Source organism: Penaeus chinensis, chromosome 17, assembly GCF_019202785.1.
Source record: "Penaeus chinensis breed Huanghai No. 1 chromosome 17, ASM1920278v2, whole genome shotgun sequence".
Taxonomy (NCBI): domain Eukaryota; kingdom Metazoa; phylum Arthropoda; class Malacostraca; order Decapoda; family Penaeidae; genus Penaeus; species Penaeus chinensis.
Genome location: NC_061835.1, coordinates 18164238 through 18183822, shown reverse-complemented (window position 1 = coordinate 18183822; position 19585 = coordinate 18164238). Strand labels below are relative to the sequence as shown.

Here is a 19585-nt window from a genome sequence, read left to right as displayed (position 1 = left end):
GCTAGACTCATTAGATCTACTTTGCGAATCCTATTGCAATGTATATAACAAGACATCATACTAATTTAGAGAAAGAAAGAAAAAAGAAAGAGAAAGAGAGAGAGAGAGAGGGAGAGAGAGGGAGAGAGAGAGAGAGAAGAGAGAGAAGAGAGAGAGGGAGAGAGAGGGAGAAGAGAGAGAAGAGAGAGAAGAGAGAGAGGAGAGATAAGAGAGAGAAGACAGAGAGAGAGAAGAGAGAGAAGAGAGAGAAGAGAGAGAAGAGAGAGAGAGAGAGAGAGAGAGAGAGAGAGAGAGAGAGAGAGAGAGAGAGAGAGAAAGAGAGAAGAGAGAGAAAGAGAAGAGAGAGAAAGAGAAGAGAGAGAGAGAGAGAGAGAGAGAGAGAGAGAGAGAGAGAGAGAGAGAGAGAGAGAGAGAGGGAGAGAGAGGGAGAGAGAGGGAGAGAAAGAGAGATAGGAGAGGGGGAGAGGAGAAGGGGAGAGGGAGAGCGAGAGAGAGAAGAAGTAGAAGAAGAGAGAGGAGAGGGAGAGAGAGAAAGAAGAGAGAGAAAGAGAGAAGAGGGATGAGAATAGATGGAGCGTCTCGTTCGCTAGAGAGAGAGGGAGAGAGGGATAGAAGGGAGAGAGAGCGAGAGAGAGAGAGAGAGAGAGAGAGAGAGAGAGAGAAGAGAGAGCGCGAGCAGAGATGAGATGCGGTGATAGTCTAGGGAGGGCGGGAGAAAAGAGAGCTAGAGGGAGAGAGAGGAGCGAGAGGGCGAGAGATAGCGGTAGCAGGGGCGAGAGAGAGAGGGCGAGGGAGCCTCGATCGGAGAGTCTCAGCGCTGCGGTTCGCTCGCACATCGCCTCGCGCGCCCTCTTTATCGCGCTAGCTGCTCACGTCTCTCTCGCTCGATCCCCCGCTATCCCGCGCGCGCTGCGCTAGAACACGCGCCAAGCTCGAGCGCGCGCACCGCGCGCCGCCGCGCTCTAGCTCGCTTCTCTCGACGCTCGCTCTCGCGCGCTCATCGCGGGCGCTCGCGGTCGCCTTTTCCTCTGCTATCTCTCTCTCGCGTCTCTCGCTCTCTGACTCGCCGCTCTCGCGCTCTCTCTCGCTCTCGCGGCTCTCTTTACTCGCGCTTCTCGCTCTGTCGCTCGCTCTCGGTTCGCTCGCGCTCTTCTCTCTCTCTCTTTCTCTCGCTCTCTTCGCTCGCGCTTCTGGCTCGCGCTCTCTCTTCTCCGCGCGTCGCTCGCTCTCTGCCTCGTCTCTTCTCGGTCGCGCTCTCTCTCTCTCGTGCCATCCTCCTCGGGCCATCCTCGCGGTCCATCCGCTCTTTCCCAGCTCGCGCCTTTCGCTCTCTCTCGCTCTTGGCTCCAGTTCTCTTCGTCCTTTCGCGGCGCTCTTTCTCTCGCCCTCTGCTCCCCTCCCCCTCTCCTCTCTCTCTCGCGCGCGCTCTCTCTCTCTCTCTCTCCGCTCTCTCTCTCTCTTTCTTTCTATCTAGCTGTCTGCCGCTCGCGCGCGTTCGCGCGCGCTTCTCTCACCCTCGCTCACTTACTCGTTGTCTTCTTCTCTACTCTCTCTCTCTCTACGCTCTTCTCGCCTCCTCGCTGCTCGCTCCGTCTCTCGCTGGCGCGCGGTCGCGGCGCTGCTCATCCCTCGGCTGTCTCTCTCGCTCTCTTTCTCTCTCCGCTTCTTCTTTCTCTCTCTCTTTCCGCTTGCTCTTTCTCTTTCTCTCTCTCTCGCTTCGTCTCTCTCTCGCTCTCTGCTCTCATCTCCTCGCTTTTCTGGCTCTTGCTGCGCTCTCTCGCCTCCTCTCTCTCCCCCGCCGCTCGTCTCGTCCCTTCGCTCACTCTCTCGCTCTCTCTTCCTAGACTCTGCTCGCTCTCCTCGACTCTCTCTCGATCTATCGGTTCCTCGCCTCCCTCCTCTTCTCTCCTTCCTCTCGTACCCGCGCTCCCCTCTTCTCTCTCTCTCTTTCTCCTTTCATCCCGCTCCCTCTCGCCGCTGCTTCTCTCCTTCCTTTCCTATTCTTTCTTCCATTGTCTCTCTTTCTCTCTCCCTCTACTCTTTTGTCTCTCGTTCTCTTCTCTCGGCTCCTCCGATCTCTCCCTCTGCTCTCCCTCTCCTCCCTTCGCTCTCTCTCTCCTCTCTCTCGCTCGCTCTCGCCTCCTTCCCTCCCCGTAACGCTCTCTCCTCCCTCTCCCCTCTCTCTGCGCTCTCTCCCTCTCTCTCTCGTCTCCCTCTCTTCTCTCCTCCCCGTCTCTACTCACCCTCTCTCTCTCTCCTCTCTCTGCGCTCTCTCAAGCTCTCGCCGCGCTCCTCTCTCTCTCTCTCTCTCTTCTCCTCTCTCTCTTCTCCCTCTCTCCTCGACTTCTCTCGTGACTCTCTCTCGCGCTACTCTCTCCTCCCCTCTCCCCCGCCTCCCTCGCCCCTCCTCTCCCTACTCCTCCCACCCCTTCTCCTCTCTCTCCAAGCGCTCTCGCTCTCTCTCTGTCTCTCTCCTCCCTCCTCTCTCTCTCCTGCCCTTCTCTCGCTCGCCCTCTCGCTCTCTTAGTCCTCGCTCCTCCCTCTCTCCTCTCTCTCTCCTCGCCCTGCTCTAACTCTCCCGCTACCTCCCCCCTGCTCCCTCTACGCTCTCTCTCTAGCCTTCCCCCGCTCCCTCTCTCGTCTCTCCTTCTCCTCCCCTCTCTCCGCGCTCATCTACCCTGCCCTCGTCTCTCTCCTCTTCCGCCCCTCTCTCTCGCCCTCTCTCCTACCCCACTCTCCCTCTCATCTCGTCGCGCTCTCGCTCTGTCCCCCCTCCCCCTCTCCCTCGCTCTCGCTCTTCTCCTCCCCCGCTCCCTGCTCCATCTCCTCCTCCGCCCCCTTCGCCCTAGCTCTCTCTCTCCTCCTCTCTCCGCTCTCTCTTCTCTCTCTCTTCTCTCGCTCTCCTCTCTTCGTCTCTCTCGTAGCGCGACTCTCCTCTCGCCTCCCGTCCTCTCGCTCTCTCTCCGCCTCTCCCTCCCATCTCGCTCCCTCTCTCTCCTCCGCCTCCTTCGCTCGCCGCTCTCCGCTGCTCTCCGCTTCTTCTCTCTCTCCTCCGCTCCTTATTTCCGACTTGTATCTCTCCCCCTCGCTCTCCGTCTCTCTATATGCATTCCGTACTCTCTCTCTCACTTTACCGTTCCTCTGCTACTCCGCCCGTTCTCCTTTCTCTTCTTCCTGTTCTCTCTCTTTCTCTTACACTCTCCTCTCTCATGCTCTCTCTCTCCTCTCTCTCTCTCTCTCTCTCTCGCTACTTTCTTTTCGCTCTCTGTCCCGTCTCTTTCGCTCGCTCTCTCTCTCTCGGCTCGCGTCTCTCGCGCTCTCGCTCTCTCCTCTCTTCTCTCTCTCCGTTCTCGCGCAGCGCGCCGCGCTCTCTCTCTCGCTCCTCTCTGCGCTCTCGCCTCTCGCCCACTCCCGACGCGCCTTCTCTGCCTTCGCCTCTCCGCTTCGCTCGCTCTCCGCTCTCGCTCCTCTGCCGCGCGCGCCTCGCCTCTCGCTCTCTCTCTCGCTCTCCCGCCCCCTACTCCTTTCTACTATTGCCCTCATCTTTCTCTCTCCTCTCTTTCTCCGCTCCCGCCGTTCTCTCCACGCTTAGCCTCGGTCTACTCTCGTTTCTCCTTTCTCTTTCTTTCCTTTCTTATACTCTCTTGCTTCTCGTCGCTCGTCTCTTCCTTTCTTTTCCTTTCTCTTTCTTTCTCGTTGCTCTTTTTCTTTCTCCTTGCGTTGCCTTTCGTTCTCGTTCCTCTCTCTCCACTCTCTCCCTCCTGCTACTCTCTTCCTCGCTCTCTACTACTCTCTCTCTCTCTCTCGCTCTCTCTCTCTTCTCTGTTATCTCCGCAGCGCCTCCTCATCTGGCTCCTTCTACGTCGCTCGCTCTCTCTCTTTCTGATCTTGCTCGCCGCGGCCGCTCTCTCTCTCTCTCTGCAGACTCTCTGCTCTCTCTCTCTCTCGCTCTCGGCTCTCTTTCAGGTTCTTCTTTCTACTCTCTCTCTCTCCTCTCTCTCTCGCTTCGCGCGCTCTCTCCTCTCTCTCTTTCACTTTCTGCGGGCGGCGCGTGCTTTCTCTCGCTCGCTCTCTCTCGCTCTCTCCTCTCTCTCTCTCTCTCTCTACTCTCTCTCTACTTCCTCTCTCTCGTTCTCTCTCTCCCCTTCCACTCTTTTCTCTCGCCTACTCTTTCTCCTCCTCTCTCTTTCCTTCTCTCGTTTCGCGATTCTGGTTCGGCTCGTTCTCAAGTTCCGCTTGCGTTCTCTCTTTCCTTTTCTTTTCTCCTTGAATGTCTGTTCTTTCTACCTTGTTCTCACTTTTCTCTCTCTCTCGCTCCGTTTTATTCGCCCGCATCGCTCGTCATCTCTCTCTCCGTTCTCCTCTCTCTCTTCTTCTCTCCTCTCCGCTCCTCTCTTCTCTTGCTTTTCGTGTGTTTCGGGTCTCTGGTCTGATGCGTGCGCTGGCTGGCGTCGCGGTCTTTCGGCCCCTCTCTCTCGTCTCTCTCTCTCGCGCTCTCGTCTACTTCTCTACTCTCTCTCTCACAATCGCTGCTCTCAGCTCTCTCGTCCCACGCCTCCTCTTCGTCTCCTCGCTTTCTCTCTCCTCTTTTCTCTCTCTTGCTCCTTTCTCTTTCTCGTGCTCTTTCATCTTGCCGCTCTCGCGTCTCTCTCAGGATCGTCTATCTTCCTTTCGTCCTTCGTTTACGCTCTTTCTACTTTTACGCTCTGTGTATCTGCGCCGTCTCCTCTTGTCGCTTGGCTTTCTTTCTCTTCTTTTTTCGTTCTTTCTTTCTCTTGCTCTTTCTTTCTCTTTCTCTCGCGCTCGCTCTCTCTCCGCTCGTCTCGCTTCCGCTCGCTCTCGCGCGTCAGCGCTCTCTGCTCACTCTCGCATCTCTCTCTTTATCTCTCGCTCTCGCTTTTCTCCCTCGCTTCTCTTTATCTCCCTCTCTGACGCTTCATCGCGCGCGCGTCTCTCGCTCGCTCCTCTCTCCTCGCCTCTCGCTCTCCTCTCCTCGCTCTCTCCTCTCCTTCTATCTCTTTTTTACTTTCTCTCTCCCTTTTTTCTTTCTCTTTCCTTTCTCGTGTTCTTTTCGTTCTTTCAGCTCTCTCTCTCTCGCTCTCGCGCCTCTCTCGCGGCTCTCTCTCTCTCTACTCTCTCTGCTCTCTCTAGCCTCTCGCCTATGCCTATCTCTCTAGCGGCGCGCTCGCTCTTCGCTCTCTCTCGCTCTCTCTCTCGCGCTCTCTCTCTCTCATCTCCTCTTCTCTCCTCTCCTCTCTTCTCGGCTGCTCTCTTCTTTCTTTCGCGCTGACCCACACCCGCCCCCCAACCACCCCCCCTCACCCCAACATCCCCTCTGACTCCCAAGCCCGAACACACACCTTTCCCAACCCACCCAGGATCCATCAGCCACAACCTCTCCTCCCCCCCCTTTACCTTCATTGACCGCGCCGAACCGACCTTCTTTCAAGCCGTACTCCCATACCATGCAGGGTCACTCAATCGCCCATCACGAACGTGCAGGCGTCATGCTGGCCCCAAGCTTCACAAGCGTCTCCCCTGGTGACAGCCAGGAAAAACAGAAAACAACAGAAAAGCATGATACCGGAAGAATACCCCAAACACCAAGGCCTTAATAACAGACTATGAGTAAAAGGACCCACGGAAAGCAGTTAGAATAGTAAAGGGAACATACTTACAAAGTGTACCCTAACTAAAGTAATCAACAATCACAAAGTGGATCATGCAAGGGTGAATGTCACGTACTGAACTGACTGGCAGCAGTTTACTTGACAAAAAATAGTTCCATAACATCAAGATGAGCCCTGATGCTGAGTATATAAATTCCCAATCTGATCCTCAAAAACCCACTGCTTAGCCACAAGAGGATCAATCATAACCCACAAAAATGGTCATAGGTCATCAGACGAGAAGTGATCCCGTGTCACATATCACTCTTATAAAATACAAAAGGAAGGGGCCAAAGTACCATACACTGAGGGAAAACCGGGTTAAGAATAGTAAACTCATTAAAGTGTTGTAACAGGGAACAACTTCAGACATTTCTGGAAAATAAATAGAGGCAGAACAGGTGACTTCTGACATTTTAAAATCCTTAGCAATACTTGTATTACTATCACTAAACTTTTCCTAAGCATGGGTACAAATGCCACTTGCCCTGGGTACACAGACACCAACATGGCTTTCATAATTTTAGTTAGTTTTGTTGCAGACAGATAGCTCCACAAGAGCTCAGTCACCAAGGAGTCAATTAGTAGGCCCTTGTGACTGCACCTGATTTACCAATTCCTTGAATTAGCAGGAAATTGTGTTTTTCTAATCTATCAATATTGATACCCATTGCCGCCAGGGAAAATGAATATGAAATGGGAAAAATGGCTGTGTTCATCTTTTTATATTTTATTTGTGAAAATTGGGGTTTCTCTGCACAAAGATGGCATCTGCCTTAACCTTATTTTACACCTTTCCTTGAACTCGGCGGGAAAAATAGTCTTATTTTAACTAGTCACTATAGAATATCGATGGTGTTATTTTTATTATAAACATTACAATTACTATAATGTTATAAACAATAGTAATAGCAAAATAAGATATGACTCGTAATTGGCTCATTGGTGTTTTAGTACAAGTGCAACTATCTATATGTAAAAACAATTAAACAAGTAAACTCACAGTGGGCATGGCATGTACGTACATGCCATGCCTGTCAGGAATGGGTTAAAATATTATTAAAATACTAATAAAAATAAGAATTATAAGATAAAAAAGAACCTCTAAAAAATCAAGGAAAAGGGAAGCAGGTACAAGAGGAAGGACTAGTGATTAACTCGGTGACTAAGTACTTGTGTAGCCATCTCTGTGTAAATATAGTTAATAAATTGAAATTATAGTGGACGTGGCATTGTGTCGTGCCGCCTATGGCCACTGAGTTAAAAACCTTCCAAACTATTCATAGTTATCCACTTTGCACAATCTGTTAATATCATGTCTGATAAAACGTCAGATGGTTATACTAGCCGGCTTATGTCATTGCTGCTGGGAACATATAATTTCCACTGTTGTTTTGTTTTGTGAATTTTGTTTCAAATAGATGGCTGCACATATGCTCAGCCACTCAGGAGGTCCTATGTGACTGCACCTGAATTACATATTCCTTAAAAATTTGTAAAATATACAATTTTTTTCAATGATATCTTCACCAATAGTGTTAATATTATTGATATTAGAGTTATTAAAATGTCATTGAAATACAGTAGTAAAAAATTAAAAATAATCATACCAATTAAGGAAAGGACAAAATCACAGTGGATGTAGCATGCACATTAAGTTTCAAAGTAAACTCTATACAGAGGGTTTTGGGAGACACAAACCCCTAAATGACTAAATACAGAAATACCACATAATCTAAACACACCTGTTCTCAACCTTGACTCTATCACACCTAATACTCCAAATTCCCATATAAACCCCCAAGATTGTTACCTGGAATATGGGGAGACTATGGCATCAATTTCTGACAGAAAAGACTATAATAATTGTTGAATTCAAACCAAAAACACTTGGTAAAGTTTTATTTAAATCTGCAGGGAATGTTTATTGAAAATACAACTTTACCCAGCTATGGCCATCAAATATTATTACATATATTCTAACAGGATAAAACTGCTGGACCTCTGTGGTAGCTTTTCAACCAACAAGGAATCATCTCATCATCATTTGGCGGTGGTGTCCTCTGCCTTCACTTGGCTCTATGCCACTATTTTACTTCAGGTAAAACAGCGGCAACCAGTGGACTGATGAACGAAGGCCTTCCATAAAAGACCTCAAGTTAGAAGTTGTCCTGAACAGAACACACCAATATAATTACGAGTATACTGTCCGTTTTGAAAGCCACTACGAGTCTCTTCCGTGGAGCACAAGTCTAGTCACAATAAATCGATCCGATTCCGTCATTCAAGATAAAATAACGCATATAATCTAAAGGAGATGCTTTTGACCTCTTAAAAATCATAAATCAACACGAAAATGACTTAGACCTTACCTAAAACCTGTCAAATCCAACGGTACATGGGGGGGGGAAAAAAAAAAGGGTTCATGCGGCCGTCAACACAACAAACGTCATGTTGATTTTTTCATCCAGAGGGTTGACTTAATTCTTAGAACCGTTAAAAAACCAAGCCCCAAAAAACAGGACATCTTTTGACATTTAGATTTTGATGCGAGAAACTCTTTTGTTTTGGGAAAACTTGTTTTTAAAGGTTAAAAATGCAGATGGCAATAAAATTTACACCTTTATAAATATAAAAAACCCGGGGGAAAAGCTTTTTAATGCAATATAACGATGCATTAAAAAAATTTACCCAAAAAACAGTTTCTTTAATGTTTCATGGTTCGATTGATCAACACATTTCCCCCGATAAAATTGCAACAGAAAGCAATTTTTTGAATTGACATTGCAACTGAGCATTTTGGGTACCAATTCCGCCTCGCTGATCATCCCAAACAAAGCTAAAGCTTAAACCCCCAAAAAAAACGTTAGCTGCTTTCCCGCCTAAATTTCCTTTCCCAATTCCAAATGCGGGAATGAAAAACCCTTGCTCCCCATTAGGGCTCTAAAAATTTCCCTTTTGGGATAATTTCCTGCGGTCCCTTCCCCTCTTTCCCATAAGGGAGAGAAAAGGGAATCCCCCTCCATGAACGATGAACTTACCTTCCCCGAGCGAGTTAGACAAGACCTTAGACTAAAAAAGATCGCCGGGGACCTCAAACTGAAACGGGGTCCCTTTTGGCGACGAGCGACGGGGCTCGGGCGCCCGGCCCCCTAATTCGGCCCCCCGAGGCCCTCGCGCCGGACCTAGGGCCTCGGCCCCCCCTTTCGCGGAAATAAATCGCCATCAAAGTATTTCTCTTTATTCATCTCCGGAAGAAGTTAGTCATAGTGAAGGGTAAATAACGCAGGATAAGGGGCCCGGGCCGCGCGAGGGGCGCGGGGTTTGTGAAAAACCCAAACGCCCGCCGAGGGGAAACGGGGGGGGGCGGCGAGGGGGAAAAAACCGGGCGGCCTCCCCCCGCGCGCGACGCTCACGGTCCCGCCGGCCGGGGCCCTTTTCCGGGCTTTCCCTTAAAAGGGGCGGGTCCGGCGCCTATGGTCGCTGCGAGTGAGTTTGGCGAGGCGGCCCAGAAAAAAACCCCCTTGGGACAAAAATTTTTGTTTTTCCGGACGGGGCCCCCGCAAAACCCCTCGAAACTCCCACGAACGAGCATCGTCGCGATGCAGGGGCAGTGGCGGGGGGAGCGATCGAGTGGGGCGGCGAGCGAGGGAGCCGACGGCGGCGGCGAGCGAGGACGAGGCGGAGGCCAGGCCAGGCAGCAGGGGGCCGAGCGGGCCCAGAGGCAGGGGAGGCAGGACGAGGCAGAAGGCAGGGAAGGCAGGAGGGCAGCAGGACCGGGAGCGAGGCCGGGGGCAGGCCCGGGAGGCAGAGGGGAGCGAGGCCCGCCCAGCCTTTGGGGATCCTGAAGCGCTCCGTCACCTGCGCCATGAACGGCCTAAGCCGAGGACATCCCCGCCTGTTCTGCTTTGGCCGCCGTGCCCTCCACATCCCCGCCAAGATGGCCCATTTCCCCCCAGAGGCCACCCCCAGCTTCAGGGGCCGATGAACTGGGTCCCCGGCACGGCCCACCTCACAAGGGAAGGGCCCATTTGGGAGTTTTTTCCCCCCAGGAAGGGGGGCAAAAAAAGGACTTCTACACACGCACCAACCGTGGCAACAAGATCCCCCTGCATTTCGGCGCTGCCCACGCCCAACGCGGGGTTTTCTTGCATCCTTTCTCAAATGGGAATGCGCCCGACTTTGGGGGGACATGACAGCTCTACCTGAGCCCGGGGAAAAAGGGGCTTTAACAGCAAAAATCTTCAGCTACACTAAAACCCGGTATGGCGTCAGCACGGGCAAGCCATCAGAGAAGAACCTGTAAATCAACATAACCGGGCCCGGCATGCCCGCAAAAAGGGGCTATGGGGAATTTCGCCCCGAGAACATCATCCTGTACGGCCCCAAACATTGGGAAAAGGCGGCCACTAAAAAAACCTGGCCTCACCGGCTTACCCAAAAAAAAAAAGGGGGGCGCCGTCATCCTCCACTCCCCCCTCATGTCCGCATCCCGGGTGGTCAACACCAAGAGAACGTGGGTTTTTCGACGCAAAAATTTTCCCAAAAAAGGGTGGGCAAGGGCAGCAAGCTGGGCAAGGGGCAGGGGGTAGGGTAAGGGGGCATTGGAAAATGGGTGAGGGCAGGAGAGGGGGTGGGGCAAGCTAAAAAGGGGTCCTCGTCCCCTACTGTCTTTTTCCTCTGTAGTTGCTGTTACTTCCTCTGTATTAGACAAGGATGTAAGGACCTTGAATATTATAATATGATTTTCTTTTCTTTTCTGAAGAAGTTACTGAACTTGTGAGAAAAATCCAGTCTGTATTTGGCTCATGAAAAGCTTGATATATTATGTGAAACAATTATTAATAAATAATCTTTTTTTTTAAACATTAACAAGATAGTCCATGTATGTCTTTTATCAGAATCACAGGAAAGTCTTTGCTTAGAATGTGACAGGAAGGATATTATGAGTAATGGGTAAAATGTGTTTAGAAGACGTTCTTGTGTCTAGTTTGATTAATGCAGACCAACAAATCTTCATATAAGGATCTAGTCCAAGTTTTGTCTTGCCTGAATGTACGTAGCAGCTTTTGCTTGTGCGTTAAGTGTTAAGGCTACAGTGATTGCATGATGCTGTGCCACTGTTCTATTGGAATACATTTTATTTTCCACCCATTGTAGATCATGATAAATGTAAATTTATAGAGAATACAACCAATGTATTGATGAAAAAAGTTTTGAAAGATTGCCCTTGCCTTGTAAACATGAACTGATAATATATATCTGTCTCTTTGGAAGTTGCAAGAATTAACTCAAGGAATATCTGAAGTTTGTCTATAACTCTCCTCTCCCAGCATTATATATCTTGCTTTTCTGTTAATCACATGTTTTGTCAACTCTATTAAATCCATCTTAAATTCATGATTAGACAATAGACATTAGACAAATTTGATGAAATACAGTTTATGAGGAAGCCCCATCATATAGGCAAAGAAAGTAGATAAAATCAGTCAACTTCAGTATATCGGAAAGGGTTATCAAGGTGATTTGTACAGAGAAGAGGCACAAATGTTCTCAAGATACGTGTATTGGCTCTCACAATGGGACTTAGTAATAGTCTTGAATTGGACCATATTAAGTAATTCTGTGGCCTTCAGCTTCCACTAAATGTCTTGAAATATCTACTACAGATATAAGCATCTAGATTTCCCAGGTATTTTATCAGCGTATATAAATCTAGACCAAATTCTATCTTGTAAGAATATATTTATGGAAGTTTGTTTGACTCTTGCAGAGTACAAAAGATTACATGGCATGTTGTTAACATTTATAGTGAATTATGTTTCATATGCATCAATAATTCTCATAAGATTAAGGTATGAAGGTTTGCTTTGACAAATTTAATTTGTGGTCATTTGGTTTTCTCTGAGTTGTATCTGTTCTGAGTTTTGATCTCTTCTTGTCAGTCTGGAAAGATGTGTCATTGGTGTGTATTACATTAAAAATGTACTAAAGAAAAAAAGTCAGTGGCAATGGACAATGAAAATTGAAAAAATTAATTAAGACTGAAGTCTTAATTAATTTTCCCATCCCAGTTGTAGTATGCATAGTAATAAGCTGCAGATGTCCTTTAGGGTAATCCACAGATAGGTCTATCACAGATATTAACTCAAGACCTTTGCAACCAAGTAATCTAGTCAACTTTATGGAGTTGATATTCACCATCTGAGGGTGATAAAGAATACCATAGATGCAGATTTTAATTTTCCTTAATGTTCACAAACAGTAAGGTAAATAAAAAATTGAGTTCTTATAACAGAACTATTAGTGGTGTTATACAAAGCCCTATGTTATGCCTTGTAAAGGCTACATTATTGACATTCCTCATCATATTGATGTGTGTGGTGGCCTTGGAACTAGAGCGCTGGCTCCTGGCTACACAAATCTTGGATCAAGTCTGTGGGTGGAATGACTATTAGCTAACTATTGACAGCTTCTAGGATCAGAGCTTATTTTATTCCCTAATTTGATAGTCAGTGGTAGATCCAGATGGGAACAAACACCCCTGCCCTGTGGTGGTAGATTGCATCATCACACTAGTAATACACACTCAAAATGTTGTTTTGCTCTGTACTTCATTAAGTGCATCAAAAATATCTATAATAAAAATTCTCCATGCCCCTTAATTTTCTTCTTGGTGCCTCCCATATACACAACCCCACCCTCCCTCATCCCCTGCATCTGTTGCTTATGCTGTATTAAGTATTTTTGTTTGCATCACAATTATTCTTTTATAATTTCATTAATAAGATTATAGGTTTTAGTTTGTGAAGTGATTTTTATGAGTATTAATCCATGTGCTCTTCTAAATTTATCCAGCATGTGTTTATAATAAGCTTTGATTTCAACATAAAGAAAAATCACTAGATTTTTTTCTTAGTTATATATGGTAATATCCTAATGCTGGTATCCTAGTGAAGAATAATACTAATATGTAAACCTTGTCTGAAATCACTGATGTTTTACACATTTACAAAGTCTTCCATCCTTTTAGTCTTGAAATCCACCCCAGGGAGGTTCTTGATGCAATATATTGACTAGTGATTATAGGGGAGTATGCAGCCATGCAAGAATCCTCACTTCATAGTTGTCGCATATGCTCGGCAGCACTTAACATTCAGTATGTAGTGTTTGCTTGTATATATTTGTGGTGTCCTTGAGTTGTGTTGACAACAGGTGTGAGTAAGAGGTAGAGAAACACAGAAAATTAGTATATGGTGACACTATGTGTGGCGTGGGTGTGAGTGGTTTAGTGGTTACTTTGATAAAGATAATAGAGATGTACTGTTATTTCAAAGTATGTACATCTAGAAGGCATTTTTTTATTAAAGTCATTGTGATAGGTTTATTGCCTATTGGAATTTTGTGGATATGAGTTTCTTTTTAGTTAACTAAGATGAAATGTTGTGATAGTTGAATGTTGTCATGCCCTCTGTGTCACATAAACAAGGTTAATCAATATCAAGGTCAGCTGAAACTTTTTTCTCTCTTCTCTCTTCTTTCTCACTTTCCTTCTCTCTTTCTCACTTTTCTTCCTCTTTCTCCTTCTCTTTCCTCTTTCTCTTTGTTTCTCTTTCTCTCTTTCTCTTTCTTTCTCTTTTTCTCTCTCTCTCTCTCTCTCTCTCTCTCTCTCTCTCTCTCTCTCTCTCTCTCTCTCCTCTCTCTCTCTCTCTCTCTCTCTCTCTCTCTCTCTCCTTCTCTCTCTCTCTCTCCTCTCTCTCTCTCTCTCTCTCTCTCTCTCTCTCTCTCTCTCTCTCTCTCTCTCCTTCTCTCTCCTCTCTCTTCTCTCTCCTCTCTCTTCTCTCTCCTCTCTCTCTCTCTCTCTCTCCTCTCTCTCTCTCTCTCTCTCTCCTCTCTCTCCTCTCTCTCTCTCTCTCTCTCTCTCTCTCTCTCTCTCTCTCTCCTCTCTCTCCTCTCTCTCTCTCTCCTCTCTCTCTCTCTCTCTCTCTCTCTCTCCTCTCTCTCTCTCTCTCTCTCTCTCTCTCTCTCTCTCTCTCTCTCTCTCTCTCTCTCTCTCTCTCTCTCTCTCTCTCTCTCTCTCTCTCTCTCTCGCTCTCCTCTCTCTCTCTCTCGCTCTCTCTCTCTTCTCTCTCTCTCTCTCCTTCTCTCTCTCTCTCTCTCTTCTCTCTCTCTCTCTCCTTCTCTCTCTCTCTCTCCTTCCTTTCTCTCTATCTCTCCTTCTTTCTCTCTCTCTCTCTCCTTTCTCTCTCTCTCTCCTTCTTCTCTCTCTCTCTCTCCTTCTTTCTCTCTCTCTCTCCTTCTTTCTCTCTCTCTCCTTCTTTCTCTCTCTCTCTCCTTCTTTCTCTCTCTCTCTCCTTCTTTCTCTCTCTCTCTCCTTCTTTCTCTCTCTCTCCTTCTTTCTCTCTCTCTCTCCTTCTTTCTCTCTCTCTCTCCTTCTTTCTCTCTCTCTCTCCTTCTTTCTCTCTCTTTCTCCTTCTTTCTCTCTCTCTCTCCTTCTTTCTCTCTCTCTCTCTCCTTCTTTCTCTCTCTCTCTCCTTCTTTCTCTCTCTCTCTCTCCTTCTTTCTCTCTCTCTCTCTCTCCTTCTTTCTCTCTCTCTCTCTCTCTCCTTCTTTCTCTCTCTCTCTCTCTCTCCTTCTTTCTCTCTCTCTCTCTCCTTCTTTCTCTCTCTCTCCTTCTTTCTCTCTCTCTCTCTCCTTCTTTCTCTCTCACTCTCTCCTTCTTTCTCTCTCACTCTCTCCTTCTTTCTCTCTCACTCCCCTTCTTTCTCTCTCTCTCTCCTTCTTTCTCTCTCTCTCTCCTTCTTTCTCTCTCTCTCTCCTTCTTTCTCTCTCTCTCTCCTTCTTTCTCTCTCTCTCTCCTTCTTTCTCTCTTTCTCTCCTTCTTTCTCTCTTTCTCTCCTTCTTTCTCTCTTTCTCTCCTTCTTTCTCTCTTTCTCTCCTTCTTTCTCTCTTTCTCTCCTTCTTTCTCTCTCTCTCTCCTTCTTTCTCTCTCTCTCCTTCTTTCTCTCTCTCCTTCTTTCTCTCTCTCTCCTTCTTTCTCTCTCTCTCCTTCTTTCTCTCTCTCTCCTTCTTTCTCTCTCTCTCCTTCTTTCTCTCTCTCTCCTTCTTTCTCTCTCTCTTCTTTCTCTCTCTCTCCTTCTTTCTCTCTCTCTCCTTCTTTCTCTCTCTCTCCTTCTTTCTCTCTCTCTCCTTCTTTCTCTCTCTCTCCTTCTTTCTCTCTCTCTCTCCTTCTTTCCCTCTCTCTCCTTCTTTCCCTCTCTCTCCTTCTTTCTCTCTCTCTCCTTCTTTCTCTCTCTCTCCTTCTTTCTCTCTCTCTCCTTTCTCTCTCTCTCTCTCCTTCTTTCTCTCTCTCTCTCTCTCTCCTTCTTTCTCTCTCTCTCTCTCTCTCCTTCTTTCTCTCTCTCTCTCTCCTTCTTTCTCTCTCTCTCCTTCTTTCTCTCTCTCTCTCCTTCTTTCTCTCTCTCTCTCTCCTTCCTTCTCTCTCTCTCTCCTTCTTTCTCTCTCACTCCCCTTCTTTCTCTCTCTCTCTCCTTCTTTCTCTCTCTCTCTCCTTCTTTCTCTCTCTCTCTCCTTCTTCTCTCTCTCTCTCCTTCTTTCTCTCTCTCTCTCCTTCTTTCTCTCTCTCTCTCCTTCTTTCTCTCTTCTCTCCTTCTTTCTCTCTTCTCTCCTTCTTTCTCTCTTCTCTCCTTCTTTCTCTCTTCTCTCCTTCTTTCTCTCTCTCTCTCCTTCTTTCTCTCTCTCTCCTTCTTTCTCTCTCTCCTTCTTTCTCTCTCTCTCCTTCTTTCTCTCTCTCTCCTTCTTTCTCTCTCTCTCCTTCTTTCTCTCTCTCTCCTTCTTTCTCTCTCTCTCCTTCTTTCTCTCTCTCCTTCTTTCTCTCTCTCTCCTTCTTTCTCTCTCTCTCCTTCTTTCTCTCTTTCTCTCCTTCTTCCTCTCTCTCTCCTTCTTTCTCTCTCTCTCCTTCTTTCTCTCTCTCTCCTTCTTTCCCTCTCTCTCCTTCTTTCCCTCTCTCTCCTTCTTTCCCTCTCTCTCCTTCTTTCTCTCTCTCTCCTTCTTTCTCTCTCTCTCCTTCTTTCTCTCTCTCTCCTTCTTTCTCTCTCTCTCCTTCTTTCTCTCTCTCTCCTTCTTTCTCTCTCTCTCCTTCTTTCTCCTCTCTCCTTCTTTCTCCCTCTCTCCTTCTTTCTCTCTCTCTCCTTCTTTCTCTCTCTCTTCTTCTCTCTCTCTCTCTCTCTCTCTCTCTCTCTCTCTCTCTCTCTCTCTCTCTCTCTCTCTCTCTCTATATATATATATATATATATGTATATATATATATATATATATATATATTTATATATATATATATATATATATATATATATATATATATATATATATATATATACATACACATACATACATACACACATTGCAATGGTTATTTTTGGCATTGTTATTATGGTGGCGTATCTATGGTGTATGTGACACATGGTTGCTTAGAGGTGTAATGCTAATGTATTTAACCTTTGTGAATATAGTTAATTTTATAGTTGTTTTGATTTGGGTATGATGTTGATAAGATAGAGAGTATTTATCTGGTAATTATCAATTTTTTTTTTTATTATGATAAGCAAGTCTTAGTTTAACATCAAGAAATTGGATTATTCACAGAAAAAGTTATCCTTTTTTCTATGTTCTTTTTTTTTTTACTTCTTTTTGCCTAGTTTGACATTTATGCAAGTGAACAGTTGCATTTTTCCCTGTGGAAAATAAAAGTTGGGGATCAAATAACCTCGGTAACAATAAATAGAATCATTGGCTAGGTTATAACAAAGTTGTATTTAAAAATGATAGCTGTTGAGAGTACACCCTTACATGTTAAAGAAATTGGTTTTATATTGATGAAAGTACAAAATTGTTGGTTGAGTTACATTAACCTAATTTTTTCTTATGTTTTTTCTCTCCGTATTCCTCCTTCCCCCCTGCCCCTCAATTGCATGTCACCACAAGTGCCTTGCCAAAGCAGAAGCAGGCATTGGAAATCTCAATGCATCACATCTGCCTTGTGTAACCTTTTGTGTTATCTGCCATGCCATCTGTTATCTTGAGGCTTGGGATTCCCCATTGAGTTTCAAATCACATCCTTTTGCAAGCTATCTTTCTGCTCTTTCTCTTCCTGTCCATTGCTTCCCTTTTGGCTTCCCGTCTTTGCCTTGCTGAGACAGGAAAGGATTTGACATCTTCTTGAGCTGATAATGTGTTGGTTTTCTTGCTTGTGTGTGAGGAGGAAAAGCCTGACTGCAGAGGAATGAATTGGACATATATGCACATAATGATTTTCATAGAATGAGCTCATACAGACAAGGATTTTCCTGCTCTTAGTCTCACAAAGTGTGCTTCATATGTTCTTTCCCGAGTTTTTTTTTTTTTTTTTTTTTTTTTTTTTAACCCTCTGTGTTGCTGCTGCCTCCCCTCCTCCTTTTTCCATTTCTTTTGTAATATTGTCTGCTACATTTTCTGAAGCCTGAGTGACAGCCAGGTTTTCCAACTGTCAAATTCTCGTCACTGTTCTCTCACAGACAAAGCAGGCAGAGGGACAGAAAATGGTTGTTTATTTCTTTGACTTCCTTCCTCTGGGTGCAGAAGGTAAATAGATGGATAGGTAGATTCATCAGCTAATTTCTAATGAGGAGTTGCTTGATTCAGATGAGATTGACCCTCAGGTGCCTGGTGCGGGGCTTCTGTATAGTGATCCATTTGTCGAAAGCCATAGCAAGGATGAACCACGTGGGTCTTCATTTGTACCACTTCTAGCATTTTGCAGAGTTGTCGAACACACACAAGTGCGTCTGAGGAGAATCTTTGTCGCGTGCTGATATTGTATTAGAGAGCAGATTTTTTTGTAATAATGCACTAATGCTTTTTATTTTTAATTTATTTTACTTTTTACCAATTAAGGTAGATGTAAATTTCTATAGAGCTGATTGTTATTGATTTTTTTTTTTTTTTTTTTTAATGCAAGAGATTTTCTTGTAGCTTATTGTGAGAAGTAGACTTGGCTGGCTGGCATGAAAGTTATTGATATTCCATGATTTTGTGTTGTACTGTTAGGAAAGAACGACACAGTGGAGGCATTGCTCTTGATGTAGACTTGGCTAATCTCCTGATAGCATGCCCACGCAGGGCTGCCTGGCAGCAGAGCTCCCTGGCAGCAGCAGGAATCTTGCCACGTCACTGTGTCCACCCTCTCCCTGTGCCTTCAACCCTTTGGCATTCATGTTAGGATGGATGATTCCCTTGGGTGTGCCAGGTAGTTGGTAGTCCTGCATCATTTTTTTCTCTGTTCTGATATGGAATGATGGGAAAGCATTAAAAGATGTGAACTAAAATCTTTGATAACTAGGTTACATCTCACTCTCTCCTGCCTCTGACTTACTCCTGTCCCTTCTTTACTACAGTTCTTTAATTACACAAAGATGCAATTGCACAATGTTGCATCTCGTTTCAAAGATGTGCTATTAGTAAAAACAGATGTTAATTGTATACAAGTAATTAATCCATTTATACACATTTTATATGCTCTTGTGTCCTTATTTCATTTGTTATTGCTATCATGGTATCAGATAGGATTTTATTGCTATTGCTGTTATTTATTACTACAAGTTGTACTGTTATACTGTTATTTTTTATTGTTATTATTATTATTATTATTATTATTATTATTATTATTATTATTATTATTATTATTATTATTGTTATTATTGTTATTATTATTATTATTATTATTATTATTATTATTATTATTATTATTATTGTTATTGTTGTTTTTTATTACTATCATCATCATCATAATTATTTTTATTATAATTTTTTCTTTATCGTCATGGTCTAATAATGATGATCACTATCATAAAAAAATTCATCAACATTATTATCATCCTTACCATTGTCAGTGTTATTTTGTTATTTGTTGTTGTCCGTGTAATTGTTATCATTATTATTATTTTATTATTATTATTATTATTATTATTATTATTATTATTATTATTATTATTATTATTATTATTATTATTATTATTATTATTATTATTATTGTTATTAATACACTTATTAGTATTGTTATTATTATTATTGTTGTTCTTGTTATTATTGTTATTATTGCTAGATAAGTAGTTATTATTGTTTTGTATATTATTATTGTTGTTATGTTATTGATGTTGGTGTTCATATTATTATCAGTATTAGCATTAGCTATTTGTATAATCATTATCATTATTTATGATTATCATTATTATTATAATTTGTAATTCTTATGATAATTACAATGTATGATTATCATAATGATGATTTTGATTTTCATAAGCATTGCAATTGTTATTATGATTATTGTTGCCTTGTTATTTTATTTACACTTACTTTTAATTTTATCATTTTAATAATTATAGTTGCAATCATAGTAACAATAACAGTGATGAAGGTAATGATGATTTTTATTGTTATTCTTGTCATTATTGTTATAATTTTTATAGCTATTATTTCTGTTCTCATTATCACTATCATTATCATTCACATTAACCTTTACATTTACATTATATATGATTATGCTTGTGTTTCATTTGTTTGTCTGTCAGTTTATCTGTTGCATGTAACACATGTGATATCAGTCTAAAAACAAATTAGACTATATAAGACTTTGGACTTGTTGTGTATTGTGCCTCAAAACTATATTCTATGTGACTTGCAAAGTTCAAATTGCTTCATTTTGATGTAAAATGAGGTGATAATTGACAGCAGAAAGATTAAAGAATGACACATACACACGCATGCACGCATGTACATTGACACACATACCCACACACCCCTGCATATGCAAATGCACACCCACACATGCACACAGTCAGAATCCTATTCTATCTCTATTATCATCATCATCATCATCATCA

General features: G+C 44.3%; 1 protein-coding gene across 1 annotated transcript in view; it reads left to right on the top strand.

Annotated features, from left to right (window-relative positions):
- The first annotated feature begins 9861 nt into the window (after positions 1-9861).
- Positions 9862-19585, top strand: part of LOC125034085 (alpha/beta hydrolase domain-containing protein 17C-like) — a 33077-nt gene continuing 23353 nt past the window's right edge. The window contains 5 exon segments of the mRNA XM_047625727.1: positions 9862-10095; positions 10097-10189; positions 10708-10711; positions 11191-11197; positions 11353-11361. Of these exon segments, the coding sequence (XP_047481683.1) occupies positions 9862-10095; positions 10097-10189; positions 10708-10711; positions 11191-11197; positions 11353-11361 (347 nt within the window).